We start from the raw sequence: 13583 nt of genomic DNA, 5'->3' as shown, positions 1-13583 counted from the left end.
TATAAAAATTATGTGAATTATGAAACATAATATCAAATAATCAGATAAAAACATGTTTCTGAAACCCAAAAATTCAAACACATATTTTTTGTTTCAATTTTGAAAAAAAAAAAAAAAACACATACACAACCAATCACATGTTTTCCGTGTTTTTGTTTTAAGAAGCAATCAATCTTTTTCAAATCAGATTTATTTGTTTGTTTCAGGAACCGGCAACAAGAAAAACAATTCACATTTTAAAACGCCCCCTCTGTGTGTCTAGCAAATCGGGATCTGTTATTAACAAGGTAATACAAAGCCAGTGTGTTTAAAATGCAGTGCATGGGATCAACTTGCGCCAACCTTGTTTGATTCTAGCTTCATTTATGGCGATGAACAGTAACATAAAAGGGATCTGGGGGCTAGGCCAAGTACCTGGTTAAGGTCTTACTTGGGGCAGCGACTGGGGCACACTGAGAAAGAGAATATGAAATTAAACCAAGGAGCTGAGCCTGCCCTCCTTATTTGACTTGTCAAGCTGTACCTCTCTATAAAGTTCAAAAGTTGTGAGTCTTGAAAACTCATCCCACCAAGCAAGATGGTTGTTCACAGTAGAAGTACCATTGTTCCATTTCCTCTTGTCCTCTCTCTCCTTCTCATATCTTCCACTCTCACACTCTCTGCCTCCATCTCACAACGCTGCAACCGTAGTGATAAGATTGCTCTCTTGAAAATCAAGAAATCCTTCAACAATCCCCAAGACCTTGCCTCTTGGAATCCCACCACAGACTGCTGTGAAAGCTGGACCTACGTCACCTGCGATTCCCAAACCAACCGTGTCACCCAACTCTCCATCGCACAAGCTAACATCTCCGGGGAAATTTCGGCAGCCATTGGCGACCTTCCCTACCTTCGCATCTTGACATTCGATCTGATCAGCAACCTCCATGGCTCTATCCCATCCTCCATTGTCAACCTTCACAACCTCATATCGCTTATCATTAGCCAGACCAATCTCTCCGGCCCCATCCCTGGATTCCACAGCCGCCTCAAAAACCTCGACTACCTTGACTTGTCCTACAACCAGCTATCGGGTTCAATCCCGGCTTCTCTCGCTGATCTACCCCACCTGGGAGGTTTAACACTCTCGCATAACCAACTCACTGGAAGCATACCAGACTCATTTGGAAGATTCAGCGGCTACTTCCATTCTTTGGACCTTTCTGACAACTACCTCTCCGGCGAGATTCCTAAGTCTTTTGCCCAGTTGAACCTCAAGTCCGTTTACCTTTCTCATAACAAGCTCGTCGGCGACCCATCGGTGCTATTCAAAGAAAACAAAATCACGGAAAATATGGATTTGTCCTGGAATTTGCTTGACTTTGATCTGTCGCAGGTAATGTTTCCAAGGACCCTGACATACTTGGATCTGTCGCACAACAGGATTCGAGGGAGCATCCCAAGACAGGTTACGAAACTGGATTTGACAGACCTGGATTTGAGTTACAATCGACTGTGTGGGAAGATTCCGATCGGTGGGAACGTGCAGAGGGTCGGTGTGTTTAACAATAATGCATGTTTGTGTGGTCCGCCTCTTCCCAAATGCAAGTAGCTTTGCCGCCATGGATGGATTAACGTAACTGAGATTTATTATTAATTACACTGGTGGACACTCAGAGCTGGGAGTTCAAACATAATGCAATTTCTATTTATGGGTTTATGCAATAAAACAGTGAGTGGCTGTAGTGTAGTGTAATACGTTTTTTCTCTTCTATTTCTGCGCATCTTTTGTATCATCGCTAGGTTGATGATGTTCTCTGAAAGAAATAAACTTATTATTATTGATGTCGGATGATTTTTAATAAATTGTCTTGAATTTTACATTTACAAACAGATTCTTACCAATAACAACTTGACTGGAATTTTATTGAAAAAGTTTTAATTAATGGCACTCATACAAGGGAAATTCTTCCTACTGGAGGTATTAGATAGGGGGAATGGGTACCCTCTTTCCTCATATATTTTTGTTCTATGTGTTGAATCTCTTGCCAGGAAGCTAGAAAAAGAGGCAATCAAGGGTGAGAAGCTCTTCCCAACAATCCCGAGAAGCTCCATACAAACTCCGATCTCACAAAACCAGAACCAAAACATAGAAAAAGGGATCATAGCCTAACCTAAATGCGGAAAAAGTAAAGTCATGGAAAAGGATGCATACCAAAAACAAAAGAAAATTTTAGAAAATGTATACATTTTTTTAATAATAGAAACAGTTAAAACAAAGTAGACAAATAATGTTTGGGCGCAGTGAGTTGGCCATTGGCCTTGAACTGTATTTATAATAGAAGAGTTCTGCAAAGAGGAAACTCTATCTTAGATAGAGTCCTAGATAACAATCAACAAAGATAACAAACAGATCTCATTTCATTAGGATAACAATTATCCTAACACTCTAAGGATAATTGTTATCCTAAGGATATACGCAACTGGGTATACAAGATATACTCTAATACACCCCCTCAAGCTCCATGCTCAGCATGAACATGGTGTTTGTCTCCCAAGAAGCGGAAGTGAACACCGGCGAGAGGCCTGGTGAGAATGTCAGCAACCTGATCTTTGGAAGAGATAAAACAGACAGTAAGCCATCGTGCAAGAACCAGATCCCGGAGAAAATGGAATTCAACCTCAGCATGCTGAGCCCGAGCACAAAACACAGGGTTGGCAACATGATAAGTGGCACCAATGTTGTCACACCAAATAGTAGAAATCTCAGAGAGTGTAACTCCAAGATCTCGAAGGAGAGATGAAATCCAAAGCACCTCAATAGCGGATGTGGCACAAGCACGAAACTCAGACTCAGTGCTAGAACATGCAATCGTTGCTTGTTTGTAGGAGCTCCAAGCAATTAAATTAGGGCCTAAATAGATAGCAAAGCCTCCGATGGATCTGCGATCATCTAGACACCCTGCCCAGTCCACATCGGAAAAAGCATGAAGATTAAGAGAGGTAGAGGATGTCCATGAGAGGTTCAAACCATGCATAATGGTATGTTTAAGGTAACGCAAGATGCATTTCACAGCTGCCCAGTGATCATCAGTAGGAGACTGCAGGTACTGAGAAACTTTGCTTACTACAAACGAGATGTTCAAACGGGTGATCGCCACATACTAAAGAGCCCCAACAATACTCCGATACTCAGTAGGATCAACAAGAGGAGAACCATTATGTCGAGTGAGCTTGGGATGAACTACCATAGGAGAGGAAATGGGTTTTGCAGCATCCATGTGAGACCGATGTAGCAAATCAGTGATGTATTGGCGCTGACTGAGAAGAACCCCATTAGAATGCCGAATAAGCTGAATACCAAGGAAGAAAGTAGCAGGACCCAGATCCTTAAGAGAGAAATGGCGAGAGAGCTCCTAAATGCAGCTATGGATAGTACATTGGGAGTTCCCAATAAGTAAGACCTCATCCACATAAATAAGAAGATAAAGAGTAATGCTCTTGGAACAAAACACAAAGAGGAAGAAGTATCAACTATAGAGGCTCTAAAACCCATTTGTGCTAACTGGTGAGTGACACGAACATACCAAGCCTGTGGTGCTTGTCGAAGTCCATAAAGAGCCTTATGCAATTTGCACACATGGGTCGACCTAGAGGGATCTTCAAACCCCTTGGGCTGTTTGATATAGATATCCTCACAAAGTACCCCATTCAAGAAAGCATTATAAAAATCAATCTGATGTATACACCACTAATTCATCATGACAAGAAAGAGAATGGTACGGATGGTTACGGGTTTTACAATCGGGCTAAAAGTAGCTGTAAAGTCAACCCCGGGGATTTGAATAAAACCTTGTGCTACCAATCGTAACTTGTATCTATCAATAGTACCATCTGCCTTCCGTTTTACCTTATAGACCCATTTGCTCCCTACCACATTCATGTCAGACAAGTAGGGAACAAGACTCCAAGTACCATTAGAAACAAGTGCATTAAATTCCTTAGTCATGGCATCACGCCAATGAGCAGATTTTACTGCTTATGAATAACCGAAGGGTTCCATGGTATCATCTCGAGACTGAACTAATAATGATTGTGGTAAGGGATACCTGGTCGTGAGATGAGAACAGGGAGGAAGAGATCCATCCATGGAATGAGTGACCATAGGAAGCTTACGAGAATGCTTAGAAGCAACTAGGACTATTACAGCAAGAATGTCCTGCATAGGACGTGTCCCACGAGGTCTGACTTCAGGAGAAGACATATCTGTGGAGGAAGCTATCAAATGGTGAGGGTTGTCAGTCGGCGGTGGAAGATCTGAATTATCCTATATCAATGAGTCAAAAGCTAGGGAATCTGTAATGGAAGCCGGAGGTGTAGTTGGAGGTGCAAGCGGCGGTCATAGATAAACCCTAGTTGGCTGAACCGATTCAGTGGGAGCAGTCACTGAGTATCCCAAGAAATGATGCTCATCAAAGATAGCATGTCTGGAGATGTATTCTTTCCCAGTTTCAGGGTGCGGATAGCGATACCCTTTGTGTTTGTCGCTATAGCCAAAAAGATGCATTTATGGGAACGAAAATCGAACTTGTGCCAATTGTACGAACGGGGTAGTGGATAGCAAGCACACTTGAAAATTGAGGAACCTATAATCTGGAGGGGAGCCGAACAAAACTTCATATGGAGACTTGTTCCGAAGAGTAGCAGTACGAAGCCGATTAATTAGGTAAACAGCTGTAAGGGCGGCATCTGCCCAAAAAGAGAAGGGGAGCGACGAGGAAGCCAATAGAGACAGGGTTGCTTCAATAACATGATGATGTTTCCGCTCAGCACAACCATTCTGTTCATGTGTGTGAGGGCACGCGACTCGATGAGCAATGCCAATGGAGTCCTGGTAAAAAGAAAGTTTCCGATATTCTTCACTCCAATTAGATTGCAGAGCCTTGATTTTGGTATTAAATAAATTTTCAACATGATGCTTAAAGGATAAAAATACATCAATGAAATTACATAATATCGAAACCTTGCATTAAATAAAACTGGGGCTGGTTCCCATACATCTGAAAATATCAAATCTAGTGGACGAGAAACAACTGAAGAAGACAAGGGAAGAGGAAACCTATGACTCTTACTAACTTGACCCGATTCACAAAGTAAATTAGAGTTGAAACAAAATTGACCTTCATAAGGTAGACCAAACTGAGTGACAACTTGCTTCACAATTCACATGGCTAGATGCCCAAGATATTTGTACCAATCATCAACAGAAGCATTTTCGCCAATCAATGCAAAAGACTGATTTGTATTGATCACCTCGCCACTGATACAACCCATCTCTATGGGCTCCTCATGGCAGGATGTTCCCCGTATAATCCTTCACAAGAAAATAATTACCATGAAATTCAAAAAATAATTTGTTATCCTGAGCAAATTTTTTAACAGATAACAAATTTTTGGAGAGCTCCGGTACATGAAAAATATTATTTAAAGAAAACTAACGAGTAGCATTATGCAGAACTGAAGAACCAATATTCTTAATTTCCAAACTTGAATGCAGACTGAAAGGGAGCAGTATTGCTAATGTAGGCTGCTGGTTCTGCCTTCTCATTCTTGTAGTTGAGATCATATCGTTGGCAACATTTAATCACCCCATGTCCCTATTACACAGTCGACAAATAATTGTATTTCCACATCCTCTACTACGATTATTCATGTGGTTTTCTAAAGAACCACACCCCCTGCCTCTCCCGCAGGTGTTCCCTGAAGAGGAGTACTGACTATTATTTTGATTTTTATTATTTTCCAAATTAGCCATATTGGCCGCAGGGGGTGAATCAACTGTGGTAGCATTCTATTCTAATCAGCCCTCATGGCCAAGAAGAATGTCTAAAACATCATTAATATCGAGGTCCTCTATCTCGAACCTATTAGTAATGGCAGCAAAAACATATTCATATTTGGATCCTAACCCAGCTAGTATATAAAGAATCAAATCACTCATCTTTATCGGTTCTACGATAGATGATTTTAATCTCAATTTATGCAAATAAAGTATTAATAATAGAATGGTTATTTTAGTACTTAAAATTAATATATATATATATATATATTAAATAACAACATATTAAATATTTACAAAAATACAAATGTTAACAAAATATTTGGGAATACATTATTAAATAAAATCTATCAACTCTACTAATCAACATTTATGCCAAAATTGGTTTTTAATTTTAGAAAAACTATAGAAAAAATATTAATAACATAATAATTATATTAGCAATTAAAAATTTATAAATTATTAATTGATATTTTAATTTACATTTGAGAAATTAATATTTGGTTGACTTTTTTTGTTAATGTAAAAAAATAAAAAATAGTAAAATAGAAAATAATTGAATAATTAAAATGTATATACTTTATGTGTCTCGGACTCTTGATTGATGCATTATCTATAAAATTGTATGATATTTATGCATATGGGCATATTAATTGTAATATAGTTTTTCATATATATAATTAAAATATACATTTTCTATTTATCTATACATCATTTTTAGTTCTTATGGCTATTTGATTTTAAATTTAGTATTGTTAATATATTTATGAAATTTATATGTATTTACTAGCAAATACAAGCATTTTTGTAGGTATCAATGCATTTCCAAAGTGTATCTGTGTCCAAATTGCCCAATACAAAATTCGATACCATACATTAATTTCTAGTTTTACAAGAGAGAGAGTGAGAGACGTGATGCATTTATTTATTATAGAAAAAATAATTTCCCGGCCCGTCAACCTGCACCGACAGAGAAGTCAGAAACTCCGGCCGGGAAGAAATGGAAGAAAGTATATACTGATTGTTGCATTCAGTACCACCAAGCTACTTGCACTTGGGGAGTGGCGAACCACACAAACACTTATTATGGTAGAAGGGGCCGGACCCCAGAGTCTGCAAATTCCCACCAATAGGAATCTCCCCACACAACCGATTATAACTCAAATCCAACTCTGCCACACTCAATTCAGTTAACTGCTTTGGAATACTCCCTCGAATCCTGTTGTGAGACAAATCCAACGACGATGTTGTCTTCGGAAATCTCACCTTCGACAGATCGAAGTCCAGTTGATTACGTGACAAATCATACCACAGCGCATCTGAGTTCTCTCTGAACAACATTGAAGCGTCGCCGACCAAGTTATTGTCGGACAAACCGATGCCCTGGAAATTCAATCCGCCTAACGATTTCGGGATCGTGCCTGAGAGCTCATTGTGAGAAAGGTCGAACGTCGTGAAGTTGCTTTTGAATCTCCCAAGCGAATCAGGTATAGTTCCTGTAAGTTTATTTACTCGGAGTACAAGGTATCCCAGTTTCGTGAGATCAGCCAGAGAAGCAGGGATCGGCCCGGAGAGTTCGTTGAAGGACAAGTCAAGAGACTCGAGGTTTTTGAGTTGGCTGAGGAATTCAGGGACGGGGCCAGTGACAGAGGTCCTACTGATAGTGAGCGACTTGAGATTCTGAAGTTTGGTGATGGAGTAAGGGATGGAGCCAGTGAGGTTGTTGATGTAACTGAAGTCCAGAATTTCGAGGTAGCGGAGATCGCCGACGGCAGCCGGGATGGAGCCGATCATGGTGGTATACCTGATGTAGAGGCGGACGACTTGGTCGTCTGCATCGCATATGACGTCGTCCCAACCACAGCAGTCGGTACGGGGATTCCAGGAAGCAAAGTTTTGTGGGTTTAGGGACTTCTTGATAGCGAGGAGGGCTCGTTTGTCATCTGGGTGACAACGGCTGGAGGCGGACAAACTGAGCGATAGAAGAGAAGAGACGAGAAGGAGAATGAGAAGAAAGGAGGAAGAAACACTGGTAGGAATGGCCATCTCTTGACTCTTGGTTGAGTTTTGGGTTGATGAATTTGCGTGGAGTGTGGATGCATGGAGGGTTGTTTCTGAATATATAGATCAGAAATTAATTCACAATCGTAAGTTCATCCGTGAAATACCAGTCAACAAAGAAGAAGAAGGGCTCCCATTGTTTTGCTCTCCTACTTCAGCTTTCCATAATTCCATCTCTATCTCCTGTTCTGTTATTATGTGCGTGCTTGAGTTTGGTCTCTGCTAGTTTCTGCGCGCCGTTCTTGTCCACTCCGGATCTTCTACACACAATTTGTTCTCACACACCCCTACCGACAGAACACCACCGCCGACTGATTTCCGGTGTGCTGCGCCCCTTGTAGGTAGAGTATGGGTAGCGCATTCATTGTGGGTAGAAGATCCGGATTCGCCATCCTGTATTGACTCGAGTCTGCAGGGTCCTAAAGGGATTGTCTCGGTTCTCGGTTCTGAATCAGCAGACGGCTGCAGTGAGTTTACATCTTCTGTCCCCTTGCCAATACCATTTAAAAGAAAGGGAAATTTTCTGATTAATACCCTCTAATTTGGGCATAGTGGCATTTTGGTCCCCAAATTTTAAAATGCAATAATTCAGTACATGGATTTCTAAAATATGACACTACCTACCTTAACAAATTACTAATTAGCCGTTACGTGACATTTGAAAAAGACGTTAAAGTGTCATTTAATTTTCTTTATCAATCATCTAAACATTGACAAAATGTTAATAGTCATAAATTCTTGTCTCTTCTATTCAAGAAAGTTGGGATCACCAAAATGCCCACTCAAAGGTGACCTCAATTTTCTTGAATAGAAAAAGTAAAGATTTGGAACTGTTAATTTTTTGCCAATGTTTAGAAGGTTGATAAAGAAAATTAAATAAAAATTAAAAGGCATTTATGTCTTCTTCAAATGTCACTTGATGACTAGCTAACAACTTATTGTCAAGTTTTAAAAGTTTGAAAACTAAATTATTACATTTCAAAGTTGGGGGACCAAAATGACACTAAGCCCAAAATATAGAGTACTAATTGAAAATTTTCCCTAAAAGAAATCACTTATCACTTTAATTTTGAAACAGGAAAAATAGGCTGGTGTTGCATATTGCTATTGGTGTGGGCAGAAAATTTTTTATGGCAAGGGGATGATGTGAATCCGGCTGTAATGAGTGCTGGTGAGCTCTAAAGATTAGATTACCGTGCATAGTGGATGACGATGATTCACTTTTTCGAGTAGAGTTGTTGTTTTTTGTTTTTATTAAATATTATTGAGAATTTTGGCTCTCAGAACCCCTCAACCTTGCGAAAAGGCCAATTTCTACCCTAAAAGATTTGAAGGTCATTTTAGAAATTAAGCTGAAAATGCCAACATGTATATAAGTGCGTAGTCCCACTTAAAATTTCCTCTTTAATCAGTCTTTCTCTCTCTGTCCAATCCTTACTTCTTCTTCCCCTATCCTCCTTTCCACCCGCCACCACCGTTGCAACTCCCCCTCTCTCTTTCACATTGCCATTTGGTCGTCTTCTCCCCCATCTTCAAAGCACCAAACCCTCAGTTTCTCATAATCACCACACTTAATCCTAACTTTTCAACCTCCAGGAAAAGCCGCTCCTTCTTGTTGTGGTCCTTCACGATATGGATCTTAGAAGGGATTTGGGCTTCAACTAGGGGCTGAGCTAGATCGATAGCCGTGGTGATAGTGAAGGCATCAAAGTCTTCTTCGAGCTTCTGTTGGGACTCCTCGTTGGTTTCGATGGAGAGGTCAATGCAGCCCCAATCAACACCATAAAGGACGCTAGTGGCCCAAATGTGGAATAGAATCATGGCATCACCTGGGCGGAGGTAATTCTAGGCAGCCCATTTTACAACAAAGGCACTTTCGTCGCTAGGACGAGAAAATGTGTGTGTAAGAGAGAGAGAGAGAGGAACCCACCTATTAAAGAGGAAATTTTAAGTGGGGTCTACATATAGTTTTAAGTGGGATCCATCAATTATTTTTCTCGTAGGAGAAAATTTCATGTGAGACCTACTTATTAATTCTCTCTTAAAAGAGAAAATTTCAGGTAAGACCCACCTGTCATTTCAAGTGGGATCCATCGATTATCTTGCTCTTAAAAGAGGAAATTTTAAGTGGAACCCACTTATTATTTTTTTTCAAAGAGGAAATTTCAAATGGGACCCACTTATATTATTTTTAACATTACTAATTTATATGTTAAATAGTCTTTATTTTATTCAATGGGACTCACTTGTAACTTTTTAGTTTTTTGAATTGAATGGTGCCACATTAGCATTTCTTAATATTTTATTTATTATTTAAAAAAATTATGAATAATGTCACTAACACCGTGTGTTTTTTCTACTAAAATTGGCCTTTTCAACATAGTTTAAGGTCTAAAATGACCATTTAAATTCTTTAGGGTTAAAGTTGGCCTTTTCACAAAGTTTAAGAGTTGTTAGAGCCAAAAATCCATTTTATTTATATTCATTTTTTATGTTTATGTAGCATCTATATAAAAAAAAAATCATTTTCTCTAGGTTTCACTTATTTATACAAGTGAAGTCCATCTCTCTGAGTGGATAAACAATCTCTTCACGTAGGACAAAAGTTGCCCATTTTAACAGTAACTTTTTTATAGGTAAAAGAGTCATTATATAGTTTACCAAGGCTCAGTTTGAAAAGAGTGCAAATACAAATATATATAGTGCAAATACATACAAAATATAAGGTTTTGCACTCTACATATTTGTATTTGTACTCTTTCCAAACTAAAGGCTCAATTTGGAAGGAGTACAAACACAAATATGTATCATACAAATACATACAAAATACAAGATTTTGCACTCTACATATTTATATTTATACTCCTTCTAAATTGAACATTTGCATGGGTAATTGTTTTTCAGGTAAATAGTTTTTTTTTTTTTTGAAAATTGAACCAGACCATAAATGAGTGAACTTATCCAAAGAAATAGCTTTTTTTTTTAAGTAAGCCCACATTCTATGACTATAATCTAAAAAAACAGCGTAAGAATACATGCAATATAAGTATTAACTAAGGTTTTAAAACGAAAATAGAATTATTTTTGCCATCAGTTTTAAGGTCAGTGGTTCAACTGTTTGGGTCAAATAGTTTAACCCATGATATCAAATAAAATATAAAATATTTATAAATATAATATAAAATAAACGAAATATTAAAGAAAACAAAAAAAATAGATGCAGAAACTGATTTCTTATAGACCACATAAATATAATTTCTTATGGATCAAAATATGAAAAAAAAAAAACTTGATTTTTCAAAACCCCATAACCAATCTCATTTAATGCCATTGTTGTGTAATTTACGAGTCTTGTGGCTTTTTTATAGCTTTTTTTTTTTTAAGTAAGCCCACATTCTATGACTATAATCTAAAAAAACAGTGTAAGAATACACGCAATATAAGTATTAACTAAGGTTTTAAAACGAAAATAGAATTATTTTTGCCATCAGTTTTAAGTCAGTGGTTCAACTGTTTGGGTCAAATAGTTTAACCCATGATATCAAATAAAATATAAAATATTTATAAATATAATATAAAATAAACGAAATATTAAAGAAAACAAAAAAATAGATGCAGAAACCGATTTCTTATAGACCACATAAATATAATTTCTTATGGATCAAAATATGAAAAAAAAAACTTGATTTTTCAAAACCCCATAACCAATCTCATTTAATGCCATTGTTGTGTAATTTACGAGTCTTGTGGCTTTCTTAGAATTCTTCTGACTTTTCTATTTTTTGAGAGTAAAAGACTAAAACATACATTGACTTTTCATAAATTGACTTAAACATAATGAAACATTAAGAATTGTTAAAAATTATGTCAATTAAGTGACTTGTTTATTTTTTAAAAATCCTATTTCGCCCTTTTATTTCCTACTTCCTCTCGTATCAGAAGGTTCAATAACGGTTCAAAAAATCCAAGGAAGGGATTGTTGGTTCCTATAGAAACTGTTAGGAGTTCCCTCAAATCAGCTTTTGCAATTCAATTGGATTTTTCCACCATGTCAATGCTGAGAGCATGCCTAGTATGACAATCCCAACAGAAATTTCAGTAGTAACCTTGTTGGTTTGAATAGCTTGTTGTTCTACTAGAGTTGTAAACGAGGTGGAGGCATTATTAGCAAGACGGAGTAACGATTTGGGTCTGATCGCCCAATGGGTACCATGCATTCATTGGGAAGAATTAGGGTTGGTTCTCTGTGCATGTGTAACTGTTGGATTCATGTTTGGAGGGAAGATTTAAATTACAAGAATTTTGAACTCCTCTTTGTTCAACTTTTTTGTCTTTACTGATTTTGACTTTTTGTCTTCTTTTAGCCCTTGAAGCATGTGATTGTTCCACATTGCTTGGGAATGGAGGTAGACTTAAACATATAAGTTAAATTGCTCTAGATGTATGGGGACTCATAAGAAGAAAATACACTATCTAAAAAATAGAAAAAAATATGTAATAAATTAAAAAAAAAATCTAAAAAGTAGAAAAATAATTATAGGATAATATTGAAATTAATAATAATTTAATATTTTTACATAATATTGTAAATAATTAATTTCACATATATCACGTAATAATTCGAGAAAATAATTTTCAAAAAAATTAATATATATTAATAATAATTTTAAACTCTTAATCTATATTTATTATATAATTATATATATACTAAAATTAATATTTATTGTTTTTTTGTGATAAGTATCCTTTCAATGATTATGTATAATCTTTTTGTTTTTGATGTAACCGTTTCTGGTCACATACCAATTTTTTGTGGTGTATCAATTTTTTTTGGCTAAGTACATTGTCATTTGACCTACTCCCAAGAGAGGATGGTGGAGCTCCCTGGTGGCGAACTGCCTGGGGGAGAGCTATGCCAAGCTGGGGAGAGACAGTGGAGCTCCCTAGTGGTGAACTGCCTGGGGGAGAGATATGTCGAGCTGCCCGAGCTATGCCGAGCTGGGGAGAGCAATGCCAAGCTCCCTGGTGGTGAGCTACCTTGGTTGACTCGTCATTTGACCTGCTCTTAGGCGGCCTGTAACTCAGAGGATGGTGGAGCTCCCTGGTGTAGCGCAACCCGACTGCCCTCTGCATGAGGTGATCTTCTCTCCTTTGTAGGCGGCGAGAGCTGAGGGACTTGCGAGAACTCCATCTTTTTCTCCTCTTTGTAGGCGGCGGGAGCTGAGGGACCTGCGAGAACTCCATCTTTTCCTCCTCTTTGTAGGCGGCAAGAGCTGAGGGACCTGCGAGAACTGAACCAGGGGGCCCAGGGGTATTTACCCGGCGGGGACTCTCTGATGCCTAAGTTAGCACTCTAATTGTAGAGAGCTTGAAGATGATATTGGAGAAATGAGAGAGCTAGAGAGCAGGGATTACCTTTATTTTTTCATTCTCTCCTTGGCTTTGGGGATCGGAGTCCTTATATAGCGGTGCCCAGTCACATCAGGCGTAACCGCCACTGCCCTAGCCATTACTGCCAGGACTGAGGTGGCAGGTGCAGGCTGCTGTTGCAGGGTACGGACTCGTCAGGCATGCCATGCTTTTCAGAGACGGCAGGCACGACGCCGCCTGGCAAGAGATGTGGGTGCTGCCACCGGATCCAGCAGGTACAGATGTCGGGCAGGAGATCTTCCTGCGATATGCCGAACTGCTCTTCCACAAGCTA

General features: G+C 38.5%; 2 protein-coding genes across 2 annotated transcripts; one reads left to right on the top strand and one right to left on the bottom strand.

The window, feature by feature from the left end:
• Nucleotides 1–547: 547 nt before the first annotated feature.
• On the top strand, nt 548–1824 carry LOC104609505 (polygalacturonase inhibitor-like). The gene has a single exon (XM_010275834.2). It carries the CDS (start codon nt 578–580, stop codon nt 1589–1591), a length of 1014 nt encoding a protein of 337 aa, XP_010274136.1. The 5' UTR covers nt 548–577; the 3' UTR covers nt 1592–1824.
• Nucleotides 1825–5793: 3969 nt separating this feature from the next.
• LOC104609468 (polygalacturonase inhibitor 2-like) lies at nt 5794–8015 on the bottom strand. The gene has a single exon (XM_010275792.3). The coding sequence runs from the start codon at nt 7862–7864 to the stop codon at nt 6863–6865; it is 1002 nt and encodes a 333-aa protein (XP_010274094.1). The 5' UTR covers nt 7865–8015; the 3' UTR covers nt 5794–6862.
• Between the last annotated feature and the right edge of the window lie 5568 nt (nt 8016–13583).

This window comes from Nelumbo nucifera, chromosome 7, assembly GCF_055504915.1.
Source record: "Nelumbo nucifera cultivar China Antique chromosome 7, China Antique-T2T, whole genome shotgun sequence".
Lineage (NCBI taxonomy): Eukaryota > Viridiplantae > Streptophyta > Magnoliopsida > Proteales > Nelumbonaceae > Nelumbo > Nelumbo nucifera.
The sequence above is the reverse complement of the archived record's forward strand: the minus strand, read 5'-3'. Positions and strand labels throughout refer to the sequence as shown.

Excerpts from the sequence above, each read along its gene's own strand:
- LOC104609505 (XM_010275834.2), top strand. The coding sequence starts at position 578 with ATGGTTGTTCACAGTAGAAGTACCATTGTTCCATTTCCTCTTGTCCTC.
- LOC104609468 (XM_010275792.3), bottom strand. The coding sequence starts at position 7,864 with ATGGCCATTCCTACCAGTGTTTCTTCCTCCTTTCTTCTCATTCTCCTT.